The 25,690-nt window shown below is 42.1% G+C and overlaps 1 protein-coding gene across 1 annotated transcript in view; it reads right to left on the bottom strand.

The window, feature by feature from the left end:
• The window catches only part of LOC122874252 (sodium channel protein type 4 subunit alpha B-like), a 58,957-nt gene that overhangs the window by 13,803 nt on the left and 19,464 nt on the right, over window positions 1–25,690 (bottom strand). The window contains 21 exon segments of the mRNA XM_044191853.1: window positions 33–155; window positions 1,464–1,637; window positions 2,512–2,666; window positions 2,753–2,843; window positions 4,970–5,184; window positions 5,267–5,456; window positions 6,069–6,425; window positions 6,601–6,684; window positions 6,777–6,848; window positions 8,968–9,206; window positions 15,645–15,729; window positions 16,250–16,450; window positions 16,607–16,748; window positions 16,866–16,929; window positions 19,722–19,937; window positions 20,085–20,170; window positions 20,681–20,809; window positions 22,593–22,682; window positions 23,392–23,510; window positions 23,727–23,864; window positions 24,193–24,373. Coding sequence (XP_044047788.1) covers window positions 33–155; window positions 1,464–1,637; window positions 2,512–2,666; window positions 2,753–2,843; window positions 4,970–5,184; window positions 5,267–5,456; window positions 6,069–6,425; window positions 6,601–6,684; window positions 6,777–6,848; window positions 8,968–9,206; window positions 15,645–15,729; window positions 16,250–16,450; window positions 16,607–16,748; window positions 16,866–16,929; window positions 19,722–19,937; window positions 20,085–20,170; window positions 20,681–20,809; window positions 22,593–22,682; window positions 23,392–23,510; window positions 23,727–23,864; window positions 24,193–24,373 — 3,151 coding nt within the window.

The following is a 25,690-nucleotide window of genomic DNA, read 5'->3' as shown; positions in this document are numbered from 1 at the left end:
GTCTGTGTGTCAGTGTTTAGTGTCATTCTCACCCGCAGCCCCTGGAAGCGAGACAGGGCCCTCAGGGGCCCCAGAGCTCTCAGAGTCCTCAGAGACTGGATGGCTCCCAGTTGAGAAAATCCCAACATGTCGGCTGTCAGAGACACCAGAGACACCTGGAAGAAACAACACACCTGATGATGATATCATGTCGCAGGTGAGTTGGAATCACTGAAGGAACAAACAGAGTTTAAATCCAGCAGCTGGTTAAAGGGACAGTCCAACAGACTGAAACAAGAAAGCCCGGCCGCGCCCCCACCTGCTGAGGAAGCTCAGGACTTTTAATGTCAGCAAGGACATTTTAACCCTGGTTTACAGGACACTAATTGACTCTATACTCACGTTCAACATTTCATCCTGCCCTCACCACCAAACAAAAAACAAAACTCCCCATTCTGAACTGTTCACCCGGTCAGTAATCAGGAAAGCCACTCCACCAGCCCTTCCAGTTACTGCCAGAAAATCTTTGATTCCCTCTGCGATCATCACCCTGATGATCAATACAGGCACCGTACTCTGACCTGTTTAACACTGTTCCAGTCACAGTTCCTGCCAGTTACAGTTTCAACAGTTTCCTATTCTACGTGTGTGTGCGTGTGTGCGTGTGAGTGTGTGTGTGTGTGTGTGTGTGTGTGTGTGTGTGTGTGTGTGTGTGTGTGTGTGTGTGTGTGTGTGTGTGTGTGTGTGTGTGTGAGTGTGTGTGTGTGTGTGTGTGTGTGTGTGTGTGTGTGTGTGTGTGTGTGTGTGTGTGTGTGTGTGTGTGTGTGTGTGTGTGTGTGTGTGTGTGTGTGTGTGTGTGTGTGTGTGTGTGTGTGTGTGTGTGTGTGTGTGTGTGTGTGTGTGTGTGTGTGTGTGTGTGTGTGTGTGTGTGTGTGTGTGTGTGTGTGTGTGTGTGTGTGTGTGTGTGTGTGTGTGTGTGTGTGTGTGTGTGTGTGTGTGTGTGTGTGTGTGTGTGTGTGTGTGTGTGTGTGTGTGTGTGTGTGTGTGTGTGTGTGTGTGTGTGTGTGTGTGTGTGTGTGTGTGTGTGTGTGTGTGTGTGTGTGTGTGTGTGTGTGTGTGTGTGTGTGTGTGTGTGTGTGTGTGTGTGTGTGTGTGTGTGAGTGTGTGTGCGTGTGAGTGTGTGTGTGTGTGTGTGTGTGTGTGTGTGTGTGCGTGTGTGTGTGTCTTAAATGTGCATTTTTGTTATAATTTTTGAACTGTGTCAAAGTAAAATTTCTGTTACTTTGTGACAGACAATAAAGTTATCTTATTTTATCTTAACCCTCATGTCTGTATGCTAAATATGAAGCTACAGCCAGCAGCTGGTTAGCTTAGCTTAGCATAAAGACTAGAAACAAGGGGAAACAACTAGCTTAGCACCACATGCTTCCTGTTATAGTTATCAATACATTACCAATAATCACTGTTACGGATCGTGTTCGTACCTGTAAGATGAGGAAGTCGAGCCAGCACCAGGCGTTGGTGAAGTATTTCTTGAGTCCGAAGCCAATCCACTTGAGGAGCATCTCCAGCAGGAACAGGTAGGTGAACACCTGGTCTGCTTTCTCCACAACCATCTTTAAGACCCGACGGTGCTGCAGGTGAATGTCCTCAAACACCTGTTAACATACACACTCATGTTAGCAGCTGGACAGGTGTGTCAGGACCAGAACTGTTTCATACAGTTTACATGAAAACGGTTTGTTTGTGTGTTGCTGTGTACTGAACACTAAGAAACACACTTCATTAACGGTACCAGCTGACTGCCATATTCTGACTTTGATGCTGTTGTGTCATAACTGGATCAACGTTTCAGCTGCAGGTTTCAGCTGGCAGACCACAGATCAGCTGTGTGATTTCATATTGTCTCACTCTCGCACGCTGCCCAAACAAATCTCACATCAAACGAGATGAGATGATCTCTGTCCAGTCCCTGCTCTCTTCTCCCAGACCATGTTCTTCCCTTCAATTCCCCAGACCGGCCATCCTCTTGCCATCCACCAGATGTTCCCAGACTTTCCCTCCTTACCTCATGACCAGACTGCCATACCTATCCACACACCTGTTCCCACTTCTCATCTGCTCTGCAGTTACCTGGGGCGCCTTCTCCTTTTGCATTTGTTTGCCTGTGTTGGATTGCTGCCTTCTAGTTTTGACCCTTGCATACTTCACCTTCCGGTAAGTCTTTGTACCTCCATTTTGGTATAATTAAATCATTGAACTGCATCAAACTCAGTTGTCTGCATTTGGGTCCTTCCCCTGTATTCCTGTTACCCTGCTAGCACCAGCCGTGACAACGGGTAGAAAACCACTCAAGACAAAAAGATTGATTTGATCCAGTAACAACAGTAATATAAAAAATGACAGCAACACTGGTACTGGGTAAAGTAAACCCAGTATTGTGTCTGCGATATATTGATCCACCCAAATCTGATGATGTATGAATGCATATTGTATAATAATTTATAATAATGGTTCTATGTTTGTGTTTACCAGAGCTCCACTGCTCAGTAGGATGATGAAGATGATGAAGGTCTCAAAGTATTTGTGTTGTACGATGGAGAAACATGCTCTCCTGAAGTTAGACCAGACCCTCCCTCTGCCCTGGGACGTGTCTATGTCCAGGAATGGACAGCAACGGTAACACTCTAAAATACACACACAGACTTATCAGACCTGTTATTGATCACTGATTGGCTCCTGTTCTTCATAATTTTTACAGAAAGACTCGTACTGTTGCTGCAGCAGTCCTCAGGTGTGTTTCCTTTATGATCTTCATCGTCTTCGTCCTGCTGGACTTCAGGATGTTTCTGCATGTCGTCACACTGAACAAACACAATCAGCAGATTTTACACACATAAGTTAAAGTTTATCATCATTATTATTATTATCATTATTATCATTACACTGAACTCACCACCAGTCTGTTTCGTACATGTTGATGTTGACGTTTGAAATTGTCTGAAAGCAACTCTCACATGTTGGGTACAATTACTGTTGCATCTAAGCAAATGGAACAAAATCGTTGATCTCGTTCAATTATTATGAAACAAATTTAATCCCATAGTTTTCCTGATCTTTACCATATCTGCAAACATGAGCACTGTAGTTCACTGTTCAAATTACATATCGAATTAATTTGAATTGTAGTTTTTGCACAATGTGTAAAATGTCTACACGGTGAAAATCAAGTTATTACAAAGTGCATAATGTTATTGTCAGTCAGACAGTAACATAGATGATGGCTGTTACATCAGCTGAGTCCTGACAGGCCTGTAAACTGTGATGTGATTGGTTATTCTGTATGAACACCTACAGCTAACAGCTGTCAAACAGCAGTAACAGATGAATCGGTCATTTGAATCATCTGGTACTGGCAGCCCATAGCTGTGTGTGATAACCTGTATTTTCTGTATAAGTATAACAACAGAGTTGTGAAGTGTGAGGAGTCGTGTTTGTCATAGACAATGTTAGTGACTCACAGTCTGGATCAACATGAAACTCTCCCGGTTGAATCATCAGAACAAAAGATGTGTTGGAAAATATCTGGTTCTTTGATAAAAAGTCAAAGGTACAAGAAGCCTGTGGACAGAAAAACTGAAGAGAGAGAAGTCGACTACGACTCCCAGGGTGCATTTCACTAACAAACAGCCAATCACAGAGCTTCACATTCTGTTACGAAGCTAAAGATGACGCTGTTGAGAAAACTGGAAACAATCTTTTAATTTCAGGGTCAATTGTTGATGAATTCAGTTACCATGGCGACGTGTTTTGTTCTCAATTGCACGACGAAGCTTTTTGAATTCACTACCGCTCTGATTCGCTCCTCTGACTGGATTCTTCTCCATAGCAACAGTGACGGAGGCTCATGGGTAATGTGGTATTTAGAGCAGACAAAACCTGACTGGTCCGAAACAAAGTGTAAATAATTGAACCTGGTGGTCAGATCAAAAACCTGTGTGATGGTTTCATTATCAGGAGAGTTTCCGTGTTCAGTCACACTCAGGAGATCATTTAAAGAAAACACTGAAACGTGAACACCGAATGTAGATCAAACACTTTACAAACAACTCTATAACAGCCTTGAAGATGTTGCAGGTCTTTTATGATTGAACTGGCTTACAAATAAAATCCTAAACCACACTGAGAGTCTGTATTTCTGCCTCCGGAGCTGCAGAGTCTGGGTCTATGATTGTGGGCCTCCTACTACCCCCATGTTCCTGCTCACAGCTGCTACTACAATTATTATCATTGGTCTTATAATTATTATCATTATTATTACTATTATTATTTTATTAATATTAATATTATTACCACTACCATTACCATTACCATTATTTTAAATATCTATGTGGAATTTGCATTGTGCAACCATATGTTGTCTTTCCTCTCTCTCTGAGCTGCTACTGAGACTTTATGACATCCAGAGACTGATGTTATCAGGAAAATAAGATTAATTAGCTGTAAAAGCACATTTTAGAATGTCCAATTTATGGAGATATTAACTCCTAAAATACAAAACACTCAGAATAATGCTAAAAATGTTGTATTTTACTGTATTTTTTCCCCTTTGCTGCGGTTGTAAAGGCCAGTGTATGTACCTGCAAAGTATGGAGGGAATTCATTTATGTACAAAGATGTACTGTATTTGATATATATGTGTGTTGTTTCTTTTTTAATACAACTTCTTGATAACAACTGAAACATACAATAAATGTATTTATTTACTGTTACTTTTATTAGTATATTTTTTTACTGTCCCTTTTCTCCTTTCTTGGTTAATTTATTTGTCACTATTCAGACTGTCTATACTATCAGTTAATGAATATGGCTATAAATAAAGTATTAGGCTTGGTATCTGCATGGTTACTTTAGGTATGAATCCGCCCTGCTTCAGACACTACAGTTCAGTTTTAGTTGAAATACTGCAGTAGAATAGAATATTGTTTACTTTCTGCTTTTTCTCTTCTTCATTTTCAGACGTCTTGAATTCGAGCTCGATCTCGGCCGCAGCGATGGCAACCCTCTGGGATTCGATGTTAGGGTAGTTGCTGGTCAGGTTGCCATGGTTACCGCTGAGGGCCTTGACCTCTGACACTGGCTGTTCTGAAGTCACAAAGCTCAAGGCCAGGAACTCCTTCCTGTTGTCTTCCTTACTGGCGACCGCTAACGATAAAATACACAACCAGCAAAAAATCAGTAAATCACACAAAATACATTCAGTCATAAAATCCAGATCAGGTCCTACCTGTGTGGTCTGGGTTGACATGGTTCTTCTTTCCCAGCAAAGTCCAGATATGTTCCAGGATCCAAGTCTTTTTCCAGGCCACAGCCTTGTTGATCAGGCTTATGGCGATCTGCAGGTTGTTTTTTTCCTTTTTTTCTGGACTATCACTGATGAACGAGCTCAGCAACAAGGTCAGGAACAGATTCAGGACCTGAAACAAGACCATGAACACCTTCAGGACCTGAAACCAGACCAGAAAAAGACCCAGGGCCTGAAACCAGACCAGGAACACATTCAATATCTGAAACCAGACTAGGAACACATTCAGGACCTGAAACAAAACCAGAAACAGAGTCAGGACCTGAAACAAGACCAGAAAGTAATTCAAGAACAGATTTAGCACCTCCAACAAGACCGGAAAACAGATTCAGGACCTGCAACAAGGGTGGGAACAGATTCAAGATATTCAACAAGACTAGTAACAGATTCAGGACCTAAAACAAGGTCAGCATACAGATTCAGGATCTGCAACAATGCCGGGATCTACAAGAAGTATAAGAACAGATTCAGGACTTAAAGTCAGATTCAAAACCTGAAACAGAGTCCAGAACAGACCCAGGACCTGTACCTATATTGGTATAAACATTTCATACTTGGTTAACTGTTTCATTGTTCCCATCAGCAAGCTTCAAGCCAGAACCCCCAACCTTTGATCCCAGATCTGGATCTGTTTGTAGCTACAGCGGACATGCAGGACTCTGGACGATTAGTAACGCACAGGAACCAGGCTCTGGTCAGAAAGCGTCTACCTGCAGAGACTCACCAGCAGGTTTCCGATGACCAGGACCATCACGAAGAAGATGAGACACATGGTCTGACCTGAGACCTCCATGCAGTCCCACATGGTCTCAATCCACTCTCCACACAGGACCCTGAAGATGAGGAGGAAGGTGTGGAAGAAATCGTTCATGTGCCAGCGAGGAAGCTTGCAGTCGATTGCAATGCTGCAAACGTAGTCTTTGTACTCTTTCTGGAACAGCTGCATGCCGACGATGGAGAAGATGAAGACCATGATGAGCAGAATGAGAGTCAGGTTCCAGACTGCTCTTACCGAGGTCATGATGATCTTTATCAACATGTGCATGGTCGGCCACCACCTGGCCAGCCTGAACACTCGTATCTGCACAGGAGACAGGTGAGGAGACAGGTGGGCAGATAAGGAGACAGGTAGACAGACAGGTAAGGAGACAGGTAGGCAGATAAGGAGACAGGCAGACAGACGGGTAAACAGACAGGCAGACAGACAGTAAGGATTCAATTAAATTTGGTTATTTTTGTGATGATGTCACACTGACCACTAGGAAGCAGCCGACTTCGTCCATATACAGCTCCAGCAGACTGATGCCGACGATGATGCTGTCAAAGACGTTCCAGCCCACCTGTAACCATGGCAACAGAACAGCCGCACACGTTATCATGGGAACAGCTGTCAGTCATCATCACTGAGCTGGTAACAAACAGGAAGTCTGACCTGGAAATATCCGTACGGGTCCATGGCCAAAAGTTTGACGATCATCTCAGCTGCGAAGATCGCTGTGAAGATCTGAAAGATGTCAGGAGTCAGAGGTCAGGGGTCAGGGTTAGGCTGCTGAGCTCATCTGTAAACTCTGCTCTTATTGGTTGGCCTGATGGATATATTTCTGTTGTCCCCACAAGCCAGAGCAGTATAGATGAGAGTTGCCACAGTGAGGGGTCAAAACAATAGCAGGTCACATGACTCATGCAACCAATAGTTCCAAGGACATGATTCATTAGGATTATACTTCATATTTATTTATTACACTTTATTTCATTCATACATTTTATTAATTAATCTTTCAATGAGACGGCACAGGCCCGCCCACATGTCTGCTTTCAGATACCAACATGAATATGAATTAATTTCCATTAATGTAAACAGTATAGTGAAGTGTGTAGTTTGTCTGTTCGTTCATTTGACTGATTGAGAGAAGTGAACATACACGGCTGTTGTTTAGATATGTTTTCTTTAATACTTGTATGGATTGGGGGTATTTTGGAGTATCACTGGCTGCAAATGGAGAACAGGACTAGCAAACAACCAATTAATAAAGCATGAGCTGCTCCTCTATTCTGCCCCCCACCGGGGCTCTTCTCGTTAATTTAACCATCATACAGGTTTATGTTCTGACCACCAATTTGAATTATTAACACTTCGTTTCTGACCAATCTGTTTTTTCTCTCTTTAAATACTACAATACCCATAAGCCTCTGCTGCTGTTGCTATGGAGAAGAATCCTGTCAGAGGTGTGAATCAGAGCAGTAGTGAATTCAAACGCTTCGTTGTTGCTGTTATAAACAAAGATGGCATCATAGTTGATTGATTAATCTAAAATTGATCCAGAAATGGAATTAACTGAAGCTGTAGGTTGTAAAATCTGTTGTGCAGTGTAATCTTTAGCTTGTTAATGTGAAGCTCTGTGATTGCACCTTGGGAGTCGTAGTTTACTTCTCTTCTTCAGTTTTTATGTCCACAGGCTTTTTGTACCTTTGACTTTTTATCAAAGAACCAGATATTTTCTAACACAGCTGTTCATCTTTTGTCCTGATGATTCACCAGTTTCATGTCAGTCAGCAACTCTGAACATGAGAACATGAAGCAGACTGTTACTGCAGCCTGAAATAACTGCTCACACTTTACAGCTCTTTAACATACTTACCACTAAGAAGCAGTGTCATGTTTATCAAACCACAATGTAAAGAAAACATAGAAGAAATCAGCTGACAGAAATCAGTTTCACTCCGGTGACAGTGTAAACAAACCACTACATCTGTAAAACAAAACTTAAAGAATTTTGATTTATCAACTTAAACGGATGGACGATAACAAGATGGATGACTATTTGAAGTGTCTTGAAGAGGAGTTTAGTTTCCTGCTCTGTTAGAAGATCACTGTGACAGTATGATGCTGAAATGTACTGTAAGTACGCCCAAACTCTGAAACTGAAAAATTCCCCACGGGACGTTTGATCAACCAATCAGCTTGCTTGACGCTCATGTCCACACTACTTGTGTTGAGAGTCACTGTCTACCTGTTTGTCTTTCTGTCTACCTGTTTGTCTTTCTGTCTACCTGTTTGTCTTTCTGTCTACCTGTTTGTCTTTCTGTCTACCTGTTTGCCTTTCTGTCTACCTGTTTGTCTTTCTGTCTACCTGTTTGCCTTTCTGTCTACCTGTTTGTCTTTCTGTCTACCTGTTTGCCTTTCTGTCTACCTGTTTGTCTTTCTGTCTACCTGTTTGCCTTTCTGTCTACCTGTTTGTCTTTCTGTCTACCTGTTTGCCTTTCTGTCTACCTGTTTGTCTTTCTGTCTACCTGTTTGTCTTTCTGTCTACCTGTTTGCCTTTCTGTCTACCTGTTTGTCTTTCTGTCTACCTGTTTGCCTTTCTGTCTACCTGTTTGTCTTTCTGTCTACCTGTTTGTCTCCGAGAGCCTCTGGGACCTACAGTTACCCATAACACCTTTCTTCTCTAAGAGGGTTCAAAGAGACATTTACATGTATCTCTGTAGAGGCAGATCCCAGCTTTAGACCTGATCTGTGTTTCTGCCTCTACAGAGAGAATTATTTCATAAACTGGACTGAAGAGACTTGTGTTGAACCTGCTTCCTGTTCTGTTTAAAGCTTCAGACTTTTCTTTAACACTGACCAGATGAGCGACTCTCAGCTGACATGAAAACACCTTCGTCATTGGATAATGGTCCATGGCCATGCAGACAGTGCTGAGGACGAGGCAGATGACGATCCCAAGGTCGAAGAACGGGTTCATGATGAAGGTGTAGAGCCACTGTTTGAGCCACCGCCAACAACCACAACAGTTCCACTTCAGGAGGAGGTCGGCGAAGACAAACCAACATGGAGGACACGACCTCCGGTCCTCCTCAAACTCTGAAACACACAGCAGCTTAGTGAGACCAGCTGAAGGCTTCACACACTTTCCATATCTGATACAGAGACAGTTGGACCTTCAGACCTTCAGCTCAGAGACTTCTGAGACTCTAAAGCTACTTTCAGACATGAACCTCTTCACGTTAATCTGATGGCAATATAATGTTTCCTGTTTGTTTCTTACAGCTTCATTCTCTTGCTCTCAAATTTAAACTGGCCAGTCAGATACAGTTTTGCATTAAATTACACATTTAGAACACTTATGGAAAGGAAGACAGGAAAAGAAAAAATATATATAAACCTTCATGCATGTGGTTATTAACAGTTCTGAGGCGGCAGATTTTAAATCTTTCCTTTTTTATTTTTACACATCAGCCAAAGTTTGAATAAAAATAACAAAACAATAAACATATGTGTGCATGTGTGGTAGTTACCACTGAACACAAATAATCATATGACCAATACAACCAATACATTAAAAAAATTCCATTGAAAAACATCAGGAATAATATCATTGAGATTAGTAATAAAAGTATGATTTTATATCTATAAATAAAAGAAATGTTTAGATAATTAATAATAATAATAAATTGTAGACTTGCAGTTAAAAATACAAATAAGTGAAAACTACATAAACACAGCAACTTTCTTTTTAATGAGTGTGTGTGTGTGTGTGTGTGTGTGTGTGTGTGTGTGTGTGTGTGTGTGTGTGTGCCAGGATTGTGTGTGTCTTCCTGTCTGGATGTCCAGTCTGTGGACACTGAGCCTGCACTTGGTCAGGATCTGTCTCTGCTTCCTGTCTCCGACAGCAGAGACAGATTCTGCCAGTTCATCGTCTCTTCAGGTCCAGATAACTTTCTGATCTGCTTTGGCTTTTAGTTTCTTCTGTCCAGTGATCCAGATTCAGGTTTCTTTATGTCGTGTTGTAATTTGGTTTCCTCTGATTGGTGTTTGGAAAGCAGTGCTGCTGTGAGACTGGTCCGAGAGTCTGAGGGGGGGCAGTGAGTCTCAGCACCAGCTGACATAGGGGACTCTGTTCTGGGCTCAGCTCTTGGGTTTGGAGGGCTTCTGGATTTAAGGTGATTAAAACATGTGAACGCTCTCTGTTGAATGTTAATTATCAGCGGGTCATGCATCTGTTGGTGTTTTTCTGTGTGAAATGTATCTGCGGAGTTCTGCATGTAGAGACTCTGCTGGATGTTTGAGCATTTCTTTTGTTAATGCTGTCCGGACCACAAGCTTTCCCTAGCCGGAGAGACTTTGTCTGTGTGGTCAATTCTTCCCAAGTAATCGGGAAATCAAGGGGGTTTTGGTTGCCTTTAATTGTTTCTTCTAATGTTTGGAGTTTTTCTTTTATAATACATTGATCTGAATTAATTAGATTTATTGGTTTGTCTTTGTACAGATTTTCAAAATGTGCTCTCCAGATGTCACCATTTTGGATGGATAGTGCTTGTGGTTGCTTTGTGTTGAAGTTGTTCCACGTACCACAGAATTGATTTAGATTAATGGCATTGTCAGTATCTTCAAGTTTCATGTGGATATAATTTTTTGTTCCTAATTGTACGTTGTTTGAAATTGCATTGTATCTAGTGCGTTGTCACAGATATGCCAGGCTCCACTCTCACCCAGACACGACTCACGCCTTCACCTGAGTTCTATTTACACACCTGGTCTCAATCCCACACCTGAAACCTATCACCTCCCCAACAGTATAAAGACTCCCCACTCACCTCGGTCAGTGTCTGGTCTCGTTTATACATGGACTCAGTTTCCTGCCAAAACAAGACATCATTGGACTCCCGATTGTAACCATACTATCTTCGTCTCCTAGATCCGCGACGCCAGTACTCCAGTGTGAGATTCTCCAGCTCCTGAACTGTCTCATCAGCCCGTCAAGGACGGTATCCGCACTCCGGTGTGTCTCACCCATTAACCTACTGTTTGTCTCATTGCTGTGTCGTGAAATAAACCTCGCTTTCTCCACCTCGGTGCCTCCAGCCTGTCTGTGCGTAACATGCGTAAGGCTGGGTGGTTTGGTCGGCGATGTTTTCCATTTGCTATTTTTCTCATGTCATGGCATTTCTGATGGTCTTGCATTCTGGATCAATTTGTCGGCATTTTGCTTTTTAACAAGCTTCCATTTTTGTTTCATAAGCTTTAATAGCTGCCTTAAGAAATATCATTGATATCATCAATAGCCTTTTTTACACCATCTCTGGTAAGGACAAACTGATTTTGGTTATATACTGATGTGTCATTCATCAGATCAGGTGAATTCAAGGCCATGATGAATTTGTCTCCACTGTCTTGGGCCCATCTGTAAGTAGGATTTAATTTATACAGCTTCCTGGGTTCCCTGTTCGTGTCACTCATTTGACCTGAGAGTTTAAAGAACACATTTATTTGGTTGTGGTCTGAAAGGGGGGATTGCTGTGAAAGCACTGATAGTCGAGGAGTCCATGTCAATGTTTGCATAGTCTACTACACTCGACCCAGGAGCTGAGGAGTATCTGAATCTCCCTAAAGAGTCCCCTCTGAACCTACCGTTAACTATGTACAGGCCTAAGGCCCGACAGAGATGCACTACCTCCCTGCCACTTCAGTTTATTTCATAGTCAAGGTTGTTCCGAGCGGTGATGGTTGGTGTGGTGAACAGGGGAGACTGACCAAACACATGGTTGTTGCCCTGCGGGTCGATGACATCAGGTTCAATTCCTGGTCATCCGTTCAGATCTCCAGTCAGAAGCACATTTCCCTGGGCCTGGAAATGGGCGATTTCTGAGTGGAGAATGTCTTCTTCAAAATAAGGAGAATCTACTGTGTGTATGTAAATAGCACAGAGATATAGGTCTCTATCAGTTCTGCCCAGGCTTTGATCTAATATTAACCAAATGTGTGATTTACCCTGTTTAACTGGTGAGATCTGACGGCAAAGATCTCCTTTATACCACACCAAGATCCCCCCCCCAATGTTCTGCCATTGTGTATGTTTTTTAATTTTATAGAGCACACCATGACTTCATTATACCCTGGAGGACAGTGAGTGAGCAGATCATTTTGACACCATGTTTCTGTCAACACAATTACATCAATGTCTTTGACAGATTTCATGAATTCAGGGTTTCCACTCTTCAGCTCAAAGGTTGAGGAGTGGAGACCCTGAATATTCCAGCAGCTTATATGATATGAAAGCATTAAAACAATCAAAATGAACCTGTATAGTGAGACAAATATACATTACAATACTGAACAATAATTTTACATGGATTACATGGAGGCATGTTCTATTTTCACTAATATTACTATTGTACTGACTACTACTATTGCTATCGTTCGGTTTCTCAAGTGAGAAGGTGTTCTGAGTCTGTCTTAGCTGAACAGAAGCCGGGTGCACAGGGTGTGGGAGGTCCAGGTTGAACTGCTGTGTCTTCTCACAGCAGGGGGGATGATTCCTGGGGGGTGATGCAGAGGAGGAGGTCTGGGATGGTCTCTAAAGCTCCTAGTAGGGGGAGGCATTGTGTCCCAGGGCTGTGTCTTTGAGGGTCTTTGCAAATATCTTCACCCTCTCTCTATGTAGATGGAGTCCGTCATAGAGGTCTTAGGTGCCAATAGCTGGGTGAAGGGCCAGGTGGATGTTGGGTAAGGTGGGACATCCTCTTCTGATGTCCATATTAATGTCATGGATGACATGAGGAGGGGTGTCTGTCCTAGGCAGTAGGGTGAAGACCACAATGCAGGTGACAGGGAACTCCCTGCTGGCCTGCTGCGCTTCCTTAATGCCTCAGCAGTGTCTTTACGGAGGCTGTGTAAGTCATTTGTTCCTGTGTGGATCACCAGCCACTGAGGGCTCTTGAGGATCTCCTTTTACAAAAGCTTCATTGCCTGACCTGTGGTGCTGCAGCTTTTAGATAGCACTTTCTTACCAGGAAAAAGCTTGTTTGTGTCAAGGAATTTCCCATTAGTCAGCCAGCAGGACCACTTGTGGGGCTTCCTCTTCAGGCTGAGTGGAGGGAAGCTGGGATGGGCAGAGCTGGCTGCTGGCAGCTGGCTGTGGGGATATATCAGGAGGTGCCAGGGTGTTGTTGGGCTGAGTGCAGAGCAAAAGGGGTTTGGGACACTGGCAGGGAGAGTCTTTGTCTCTGTACTTGTCATTGTGGGCACTGATGAGAGTTGGTCTGTCAGGTGTTGGACTTGCCTGGTGAAGCTCTTTTCTCTATTCTCAGCATCCTCCTTCACTTTGGCTGACTGAGCACACTGTTCTCCTGTTTGAGCGCCTCTAGACTTCCTCTGAGGGCAGATGTCAAGTCCTGGTTGTCTCTCTTCAGCTGCTGGAGCTCCTCTTTAAGCTGCTGCAGAGTGTTGTCTGGGTGGTCAGACAGCCTGGCCTGGGTCAGCTCTTTGAATTCAGCAAAGTCCAGCTGAGCCATACTCTCCTTCAGCTGGTTGGTGGCGCTGGCAGGTGTGGGAGGAGCAGAGATGGACAAGGTGGTGGGGTTTCCTAATGGGCTCTCATCATCTTCACTGTCAGAGGGGACACTGATCCTCTTGGTGTCCACCTCAGCTTTCAACAGGGGAAAGGCCTCTTCAGAGGACTCCAGGCTGGCTTCATTCCCTTGGACCATGACCTTTCCTTGGGTGTAGGATGTGATGGTAAGCAGAGGGTCATCCTTGTCAAGGTGTTCATCTTCACAGATCTTTAATCTGCCTCCTGAGCCGATGCCCTCACTGGATACATATGCATAACTGCTGCACAGAGTATCTTTCCAGATGTAGATGGAATCAGTGAAGAATATGAGGTTGTTCTTCGTCCTTCCTTCTTTTTGTTGGGCGTAGTCAGTGAAGAGGACCTCTGGGTTTTCACGGAGTGTCTTCTCGTGTTTCTCCCTAGCTGTTGCACTTTTACATTTAGCAGGATACTGAGTCTCCTCGCTCGCTGCTCTGAGAGCTGTGCTGCCGGCTGATCGGTTTCCATGGCAGCAACCTGTTTACTCCAAGAGGAGCTAGGCTAACAATTTACTTTGGTAGCTTTTCTAGCTTCCAAACAGGCAAAAAACTGAACTATGCAGAGTTTACCAGATATATTTATGTTACCAAGAAGGATGCTTTAATTTTTCTTCTTGTCTTTATAAGGTACCTCTTCTGTTAGCTTCAGTGCAGTTCCTCCTTTGGAAAGTTGGTAACAGTTGCTAGCTAGCTTGACTGTTAGCCAGTTGTTTTGATTTACAAAATATATCCAAAGATGATATTTCCTCTTCTGTTCTTGCTGATTAATGTGGTTAGCTCTTCTTTAGAGTCCTTTCTGGAGATTATTTTACGGTTATTTTGCAAAATGTCCCACTTTTTAGGTCCAAGTTTGAGCTGTTCTCAGGGGAGCTCATCTTTTGGTGCAGCTAGACATCCCTGTGTCTCTTCCTGCTAATGTCCTGTCATGTTTGAATAAAGCTGTGAGGAACATTGAAGTAAAAGTCTCCTCTGTCCGAATGACAGAAAGCATCACTTTAACAGACAGTAATCAGGAATGAGACAGGAAGTGACTGAGGTTCAGTGCTGATGATGTGTTAAATCTTCAGATGTAATCTAACGAGGGCAAAATGTAGTCAGCAGTAACTGAAGATGAAACACAAACATATAGAGACTTTTATAGTTCTGTTCCAGCAGTGAGACAACCTCATTTAAAATGCCATTGACATTTGTAACAACGCTAAGTAAACAAGTAAACTTGTAGTTATTTCATAGGAGCTGCAGTTTTTCTGTGCTCACAAAATAATCGTTGTTTAACTTTGTTAAAATCAGCTGCTGTAGTGGAGCTGATTTGTCTCAGAATATGAAAAGTAAAGTCCAGGAACACACTTAATGTTTTCACAAAGACAGATGAAAGCAATGCTGAATAAGAGTGAGTTACAGAAGCTAGTGGAAGAGGCTAAACAGGAAGTGACTGTAACATGATAGTCCAACCAGTTACAACGATTCTGGTGATTTGCAGTTGAAAAGGCGTCGAGGTTAAAACTGAGTAAAAGTTTTTGTCTGAGCTCAACAGCATTCAATGACTCTAATTACACAGTAAAATGTAATAGAATAACTGAAATGTTGAAACATGTTCAGACTTTGTGCATCATATATTCAAAAAACTCGTTTCAACTTTTTATTATTTTATCATTAATTTGTAATAACTAAAAACATTACAAATTAAAATCATTATTAGTTTCAGTGTGTGTATTTGTGGGCTTGTATTGCTTTGTGTGGACCAATTTAAGTTTTAAACCATTGTAGTGAGGACATTTTGGCAGATCCTCACTACTACAGGACAGTTTGAAGGTTCGGACTTGGTTTTAAGGTTCAGGTCAGAATCAGGTTTAGGTCAGGGTTAGGGGTTAAGGAATGCATTACGTCAATACGGGTCCTCACAAGTATAGAAAGACAAAAGTGTGTGTGTACCTTCCATGGCAGTGTATGTTTGCTTGTGGCTCTTCCTGTTTTCACCATCTTGTTTCTCTGAGAGCTCCTCCCTACAGGCTGCTTGCTGTAATAACAACACATACATTTTCAAAGCTTCATTTGAATCCAGTTACATGAACAAAGTCTACAGGACTCAAACATTTACAGAGGACTTCTACAGTCCTGTTACACATGAGATGGAGCAACATTTCACCTGCTGTCTCCTCTTAAACCTGCCAATCATAACGCTAACGGTCAGTTTGTGTCCAAGGCTGCCAAATATCAGAATCACACACAACTACAGTCATATCCTGCTATTTATAATGTGTGATATTTGTAACCAGGGACTGATACTTATTAGTTTATCAGAAAAAGTTTCGTCATCACCAGCTATGATTATTTAGCTTGGTGGGGAAAAAAATACAAACTAGAATCAGTTATGCAGTTATTTTCATGCTGTTTAACTTCATCTGAAGCAATATTAAATAAATATTAAAAGTAATATTAAAATGCTGCTGATGAATGTTTATTCAAAGAGAAACTCCAGCCTGTTTATCAGAACAAACATCAGAGTTACAGTCATGAAGATGAAGAAATTATCTCACCTCCTCTTCCTCTCCCTTCTTCAGTGCCTTCAGGATCTGACTGAACTCTTCTTCCTTCTGTTTGGCCTCGGCGACGCCGTCCTCCTCCTGCTTGCCGGACGCCACGGCAACCACAGCTAGAACGAGGCTGAGGAGGCAGAAACAGCTGGGGAAGATGACGACCATGAAGATCAGGTGGGTTTTACCTGCTGCTCGTAACGTCTGCAGACAGACAGACAGGTGAGAGAGAGACAGATGGAGAGACACAGGTAGAGACAGACACTGCTGAATTATCAGACTGTTATTTAAAGTGATTCCAGGTGGAATTAGTGAACCCAGTTAAACCAGTCCGTGTACTGGGACCAGTCAGTTACTGACCATCTGCACCAGGTTTTCCGAGAAGTCCTGGGTCATCAGTCTGAACATGGACAGCAGAGACCAACCAAATGTGTCATAGCTGGTGTAGCCGTAGTTTGGGTTTCTCCCTGTCTTCAGACAGACGTAACCCTCCGGGCAGACCCTGAGCACATTATCATCGTCATCATCATCTTCATCATTATCATCATTGCCTTCATCATCAATATCAGTTTTTATTATTATTACAGTGTCTGTATTAGTTGCAGTCATGTAAACGTACCCGGCGTCAGATCTGTTTCCACACAGCAGAGCATCAAAGTGATCAGGCAGGAAGTAGGCGTTCTCTATCAGAGACAGACAGATGTTAGAGCTGAATGAAGTCTGTGTTGAAGGATCTGATCAGTTCAAATGTAAAATGAACACTTGCTGTATGTTGGCGCGTACTATAATCTTGGTACCAAGAGTGTCAGGTTGACGCCTCAGCTCACCCGTGTTCTGTAATATTTCTGTCACTTTATTTGGTGAAAACACGCCCATATAAACTTTTCTGAACTCACACAAACCTCTTTATTTACGATTTGTTTGTCTTTCCACTTTTATTAGACGTTTTTCAACCAGCTGACACGTGATCACACAGAAAAATGCTTCTCTGCGCTTCCATTAGAGCAGTTTCCCACCCAAAACTCCTCAGTGACGGTGTCTACCCCCCGACCACTTAAATTAATGAAATCTAAAGTTAACAGAAGAGGAGTTATACATAAAAACCTAAACAAAATTACCACTGCTGAAATAGCACAACAAAATAAGAGAATTAAATGTGGACTCTTAAACATCTTATTGACTTATTCTGTCTCACTGAAACCTGGCTGGGTCATGAAGAATATGTTGAATGAATCCAGTCCGCCCAGTCATATTAATACTCACGTTCCTCGAGGCACCGGCCGAGGAGGTGGAGCTGCAGCATCTTCGACTCAAGCCTATTAATCAGCCCTAAACCTAAACTAAACTATAACTCATTCGAAAGCCTTGTTCTTAGTCTTTCACACCCGACCTGGAAAACACGACAGCAGATTCTGTTTGTTATAGTGTACCGCGCTCCTGGTCCTTATTCTGAGTTTTTATCTGAATTCTCAGAGATTTTAGTTTAGTGATTAAAACAGAAAGTAATTATTGTAGGTGATTTTAATATTCATGTGGTCAATCATGATACCCAATTATATCTATCGATCAAGCCAGATGAAACCAATCAGTTAGCTAAACTTCAGGCATGCCTTAAGGACATAAAGACCTGGATGACCTGCAACTTTCTGATGTTGAACTCTGTAACTGAAGTTATTGTTCTTGGCCCCAAACACCTCAGAGACACATTATCTAAAGATATAGTTGCTCTAGATGGCATTGTCCTGGCCTCCAGCAGCACCGTAAGGAACCTCAGAGTTATCTTTGATCAGGATTTATCCTTTAACTCCCACATGAAACAAACTTCAAGGATTGCCTTCTTTCACCTAAATCAGGCACATCCTGTCTCAAAATGATGCCGAAAAACTAGTCCATGCATTTGTTATTTCTAGGCTGGATTATTGCAATTCCTTATTATCAGGCTGCCCGAATAAGTCCCTTGAGACTCTCCAGTTGATCCAGAATGCTGTGACACGTGTACTGACAAGAACTAGGAAAAGACATCATATCTCTCCAATATTAGCTTCTCTGCACTGGCTCCCTGTAAAATCCAGAACAGAATTTAAAATCCTTCTCCTCACCTACAAAGCTCTTAATGGTCAGGCGCCATCGTATCTTAAAGATCTCATAATACCTTATTACCTGACTAGAACACTGCGCTCCCAGGATGCAGGGTTACTTGTGGTTCCTAGAGTCTCCAAAAGTAGACCGGGAGCCAGAGCCTTCAGGTATCAAGCTCCTCTCCTGTGGAACCAGGTCCCAGTTTGGGTTCGGGAGGCAGACACCATCTCCACATTTAAGAGTAGGCTTTCAGACTTTCCTCTGTGATAAAGGCGGTGTATCTCCTGGCTCCTTCTACTTTGTAAAGTACACTGTTACTGCAGATGATTATTGTATCATTATGATGCCAAATAAAAGCCCCTGTCTCTCCCGTGTGTTTCCCTGTGTTCCCCCCTCCTCCTGTGTCTTCCATGTCCCCGGTTTGCCTCTCTGTGTTCGTGTGTGTGTCATTCTTGCATTGTCACTCACCTGGATCTTGCCTACCCGCACACCTGTCTACAATCAGCTCTTCAGCTTTCCTCCCACGCATCGCCAGATCATTGTTTCAGCCATGGTGGTAGCTACGCTCAGGTCTCTAGCTCTAGATTCTTTGAATAGTTTTCCTCGTGTTCTTGTTACCTGAATTAATGCTTGTTTGTTTTGTGTCCCAGGATTCCTGTTTGCCGCCCCGACAGTCTCCATTCCCCCTCTTCCCTCTCAACACGTATTACGCACAGAGAACATGATGGCTGTCAGATCTTCAACATGTCCAGAAGAGTGAATACAACTTAAAGACTCATCATGTGATGATGTCAGTATATCTGAGCTGCTGTGTTCACATGTGAAACTCTGTTTCCTCTGATGAAAACTCTCCACAGGATTCAAACTGTCATAAAGGGGAGCGCTCTGTGATTAAAGGGGGTGAGAGAAGTGATGTGATTGGCTATGACTGTCACAGCCTCTAACACGCCCACCTGTAATATATGATTACAGGTGGGCGTACCACCTGAATCACACCTGAACCCGAGAGCTCTACAGGTGTGCCAGCTGAGCCTGGTCACAAAAACACCAAAAGTGTTTGTCACCCCCAACACACTGGGCAGGACGCACTGGACTGCATTAAAATAGGGCCCATCAGGTTTTTCTTTCACTCAGCTACAGAAGTTTGTCAGTTACGATCAGTGTTGTTCTGTCACACCTGAGAAACACTTTAAATAACTTCTGACTGCACAGCGCAGATTAGTTCTTCATTGTTCCTCCATGTGTGAGATACGTCTCCAATTCAGTTGCTTTCTGTTTGTTTTATGGTTATTTATAATTTAACATCTGGCATATTTACAGCAATGTTGATGTAAAATACAAATCTGTCAAACACTAAATATCATCATCATCATCATCATCATCATCATCATCATACCAGGTTCGCTGATGTACTCGTTGAAATCGAAATCACTGCTTCCTGTTTCGGACAGGTTGCTAGGCCACGGCAGCATGACACATTTGTGCTTCAGACTTCCCATGAAAAGCTGCATACCCAACAGAGCCAAGATGCTGAGGCCGAACACCGTCAGGACAGTGACACCAGCAAGCCTCTTCACTGATTGGACGAGAGCTCCAACAGTCTTCTTCAGACCTGTGAGAGAGGGGGCGGGGTTTAAAGACTGACTGGCCAACACATCAGAATTCAAATGGTCCAGACATAAAGACAGACTATCAGCTACATCATAACGCTTTAACATATTATATAATTATAAATCTACACACACACACACACACAGACCTGGGATGACTGTCATGATCTTCAGCACTCGAGGAACTGTCCTCAGCACAGAAACTTTCCCCAAATATACAAACTCTGTCAGATATCTGAAACACAGAAACACATCTTCTTCATCATCATCATCATCATCATCAGTTTGAAGTGACTTTTAACATTTCTTGTAGGAAAGTCCATCAAATGACCACAGATAAAACCCACCACAAAGAGACATTAAGGACTACATAGAGACTCAAAACCATCACAAACAGATGCAAAACCACCACAAAGAGACAAAAAAAGACCACAGAGACTCAAAACCACCAAAGAGACATGTAACCATCACAAAGAGACAAAAAGACCACAAAGACACGCAAAACAACCAAAAAGAGACTATTATTAAATGAAATTTGAGACCGATTGATATAATTATCTCATTATCTCGAGATTTACAAAACCATCAGTGTGATCTCATGATCTGATTATCTGCAGATGTTAACTGTGTATCGACCTCCTTCCTCCTCTGCTATGTTTGTTCTGTGTCTCTTTTGGCCTAAAATCCCTCTGAGCATGAAGTCTATGATGAATAAGTGTCAGTCAGATGTATTATTGATTATTACGCCGTGCTGATGACCATGACATCCAGCCAGTTCCAGGGGTCTCTGAGGAAGGTGAAGTTTCCGACACAGAAGCCTCTGGACACAACCTTTATGATGGTGTCAAACGTGTAGATGGCTGTGAACACGTATCTGTTTAAAGACAGAAAACACTGAAATATTTAACTACAACAATAAATATGAAAAAGAGTGACAGTTGTTTCAAATATAACACAGTTATAACAAAACTAACACTCCCAGTCTATAGAGTCACATAGCAGTTTGTTTTCTGCACTGATCTACTGATGACAAAAAACAACAATTTAGTCCTGGTAGCACCCCCTAGAGTTAGAGTTAGTTGGTTAGTTAGTTAAGCTAGTTAAGCTTTAGTTAATCATATATATATATATATATATATATATATATATATATACATATAAATCGAGAATGCAAATAGTTGTTAGTTGCAGCCCTACATCACACACACAAATTAAAACAGTTACAAATAATACTACAAATATAGAAGTAGAAGTTTAAAGTCTCTGAGAGGAATGAGTGTCACTTTGAACTCAACTAAAGATGTTAAATATAAGAGTTATTGAAATATAATAAATGAAACACAGGTATTTCAGTGATGACCTCATCTTTTCATATAACTCAGTGCTGAGTTCAGGTAATCATAAATATGATTTGTGTACAGAGTAAATATCAGGAGGCCTAATATTGATCCTTGACACCGTTATCAACTATCTGTGGACCTGATTTAAAACCACCAAAACCAGTATCAAAAGGATGCAGTGTTCAACAAACAAACCACATATGGACAGTTAAGCAATTCTTACAACCCAACCAATAGTGGAGCTAAAAATGTATAATAACAAATAAATTCATTTGTTTCTGAGGCGTTTGACCACATCTCTGATGGAGGCGCTCAGTATAAATATAAAGTTAGTGGTGAAACGTTCTGATCTGCTTCCTGCTCCTCAGAGGATCAACACTTTACATTTAAATGATGCCATGATCATCTAGCGCCACCCTCAGGACAAACTTTAGATGTTCAGCTCCACTGCTGGTCCGACACTAAGGCTGCGTTTCATTAGTAGCTCCACTTCCCTTCATTCACCTCCCCTCAGCCCTTGGTATCACGTGACAGCAGACGCCTCACGGAGGCCACTTGGAGAGCAGAGGGAGAGTGGGCTTGGGAGGAGCGGGGGATTTAAATGGGACGCACCTCCCTTGTACACTTTCAGCCCAAACTATTATGGATCGACCGCCAGTTGTAGGCTTAGAGCCATACTGCTTCTAAGAAATCATCAGAAACACCTGCAGACTCATTTCAATGAGGCGAAGGCACTTTGTAATTAGCTGCATCAGTTTCTGATTTAGACATTTCTGTTTGTGATGTGTATCGTGATTATCATAACTATTATTGCTGCAGGTTTATGATATCTTGTAAAACAGCAATTTTTCCATGCGTTTACAGATAATGTTGGAGATAAAGAAATCACACAAGCTGAACAACAATCCAAGTAAATATTAACTGCACTTTGTTATATGACATTTTTCAGAGAATAAAATATCAAGCTACCAATGATCTGCTAACTAGACAACGAGGTTTAAGTACATTACTGCCACCTGACCAGGGATGTATTTTCTTGCACCAAATGCATAACGGCAATGCATTGTGGGTGATAGACACCTCTGGAGTGACCGTCATTGTTGACTCGCTCCCTCAGCCAGTTCACTTCAGTTTTTCATACAAATGGTAACGACACTCATGATGGCGGTGGGGATTCCCCCGAGAGTGTGTGTGTGTGTGTGTGTGTGTGTTTTAACTGTGTGTGTGTGTGTGTTTTAACTGTGTGTGTGTGTGTGTGTTAACTGTGTGTGTGTGTGTGTGTGTGTTAACTGTGTGTGTGTGTGTGTGTTAACTCACTCCACAGTCTTGCTCCATGCTGGAAGATTGCTCATCGTCATGAAAACACAGTTGGTCAGAATCGTCACCATGATGAAGAAACTGAATAAAGTTTTCGTGTTAAGGAAAAACTCACTAACATGTCAAACAACCACTGTGTCCCAAAGTCCCAAGTTTATAGTCTGTTGTGTGTTCAAATTGCAAAAGTAATTAAATGCAGTATACTCAAACCAGACTACAAAACAAAACAAAATGACCACAAACAGACATTAAACTACTACAAAGACATGAAAAAGAACCACAAAAAGACGCAATAATATTATAATATGTGTCTTTTATAGTATAAAAGACACAAAATGACTATAAAAGACACAAAACCACCACAAAGAAATGCAAAACCACAACAAAGAGACTCAAAACCACCAGACACAAAACGACTACACACATTTCTGCCTTTTCATTGACCAATCTTTGCACTACCCTCATTTCCACTACTACCTAAAGTCTTTTTAAACTTGCATATTACACTAACATTGTACAGTGTACATATTTTTGTGTATATGTATATATATATATATTTATATATGTACATATATACACAATTGTATATCTTCCTTGTTAATATTATTTAGTTTTCCTTTTATATATTACTTTAATATACTTTATTCAATTTATTGTCTATTTTATTGTCCTATTCTATATATTATATATATATTTCATTGTGCAATCTTGTATCGTATAATGACAATAAAGCTCAACTTTGAACTTTGAACCTTGAACCCAATCATGGAGGGGTACAATGTGACATCAAAAAGGATATGAGTGAATGAGGATCTTGATGGCGACAGTCCTCAGTGGGCTGAACGGACTCAGCAGGTAACAGGCCGGCTCAGCATTAAACCTGTGGAGGATGTTTCCTTTACTGAGCACAATGAACGTCTACAGAGAGACAGACAGGTCGGAGGTCAGAGGTCAGATGTTTTACTGGCTGTAAACAAAACAACATGTGTCAGAGATGCAGCAGTACATTTCCTTTGTGGTCGTGGAGACCCTGGTCCCCTTCGACAACTCTAAAAAGATACTGAACACCTTTAACAGCTTTTCATAATTTGACAAGAATGTTTCAGAAGTCTGTTTTATTACAGAGAGAGAGACCTTCTGTGATTGGTAGTAGGGATCCAGCTCCTCCAATGGGGTGTTGAGAAGCTCAGGCGGCGGGTCCCCAAAGATGAATGGGAGGGGCTTCCCTGCCTCCAGGTCACTGGCTGGTTCAGACAGGTCATTATCCACTACCTGTCAACCAGAAAGCCAGCCATTTAGAGAGTAGAATTTGGTTTTACACGTTACTGTTGCTGAATTCTCAGAAATTAAAAATCTTGAATTCTTCTGCGGACAAAGATATTTTGCCAAGGTTTCTTCTTCAGGTACTGAAACGTTGAAAGGTTAAACACGACAAACAAGAACAGAAATTTAGTTCATTGTCACAAGGTTTCATGATTTCTGAGGTTGCGGTAATGCAGCACGAGTTGCCATCATTCTCCTCAGTGTACTGATTACTTCTTCTGTCAGTGTATTGATTCCTTGTTATTGACAGTTGAAAGGTGATTACTCTGTTTTGTACCTCTTTGTTCTTCTTCCTCTTCTGTCGCTCCTTCTCCTCGGCTTCATGTCGTCGTTGGATCTCCCCCAGTGAGGCCAGTGTGAAGCATCTGAAGACCTCCGTACCAACAGGGGGCAGCAGAGACGCCATCTTGCCATTCTGCAGTGCCGCCCGAACTCCACTGTCACCTAGCAACCGCCTCCTGTGGAGAGAGCGGGAGCAATACACTGACTAATGGGAATTATGACATCTGCCCTCAGATACACTCCTAAACTTGTTTTATAAATCAGTTTTATTCTTAAATGGATTAAAAGAAACGAAACATACTGAAAACATACAGGCCTGCGTTTTCACCTCACCTGTGCCAAAGTTTCCTCCCTTCATCTCTAACAGACTGAAAGTCTATCGTAGAAAAGGTTTCAGTCGTAGTCATCCGGACACTGTTTTCAAAATCAAGACGTTTCGGCTCCCATCCGGAAGTCATTCTCAATTGTGAAAAAATTGGACGGGAACTGGAAATTTAAGCTACTCTGAATTACATAAGCCCCGCCCTCAGGAGGGAGTCTACCTGAGTATCTGTTGATTAGCTAGTTTCACCTGAAACTGACCTAATAGTTTCAAGATGGCCCAGTAATCAGTAATCCGGCCTATTGTTTTCTGGCTGCACCTCCCTCATCACTGTTAAGTGCCTGATTAGCATGTGATAGGCGTGACCAAGGTGATAATACACTCGATAAAGTCTTTTGTGAAGTGGCTATTTGGTCTACAAAGACTACAAAAAACTACAAAGGATCTTTAGACAGCACGATGTTCCTGTCTTCTTTAAACCAGGCAACCCTTTAAGACAGAAACTCGTTCACCCTAAGGACAAGTTACCCACACAGAAACAGAGCAATGTTGTCTACTCCATTCAGTGCAGTGAGGAAAACTGCAAAGAACGGTACATAGGCGAGACCAAACAGCCACTTCACAAAAGACTTTATCAGCACAGACGACACGCTAACTCAGGATTACAGAGCGCCGTGCGTTTGCATCTAAAAGCTAACAACCGCACATTTGAAGACAGCGAGGTGAAGATTCTTAGTAGAGAGAAGAGTTGGTTTGAACGGGGCGTCAAGGAAGCCATTTTTGTGAAAAAAGAGAACCCCTCTTTGAACAGAAATGATTTAATCTGCCCAAAGTCTATCAGAGTGAAAACAGTGTCCAGATGACTACGACGGAAACCTTATCTACGATAGAACACTCCTGGACGAATGAGGGACGACACCGTCTCAGTCTGAAAGTCTCTTTAGTTCATCTTCTAACAGTCTGAAAGTCTCCTCAATTTATCTCTAACAGTCTGAAAGTCTCCTCACTTCATCTCTAACAGACTGAAAGTCTCCTCACTTCATCTCTAACAGACTGAAAGTCTCTTTAATTCATCTTCTAACAGTCTGAAAATCTCCTCACTTCATCTCTAACAGACTGAAAGTCTCCTCACTTCATCTCTAACAGACTGAAAGTCTCCTCACTTCATCTC

Source organism: Siniperca chuatsi, linkage group LG4, assembly GCF_020085105.1.
Source record: "Siniperca chuatsi isolate FFG_IHB_CAS linkage group LG4, ASM2008510v1, whole genome shotgun sequence".
Lineage (NCBI taxonomy): Eukaryota > Metazoa > Chordata > Actinopteri > Centrarchiformes > Sinipercidae > Siniperca > Siniperca chuatsi.
This window is presented reverse-complemented; position numbering and strand designations above follow the sequence as displayed.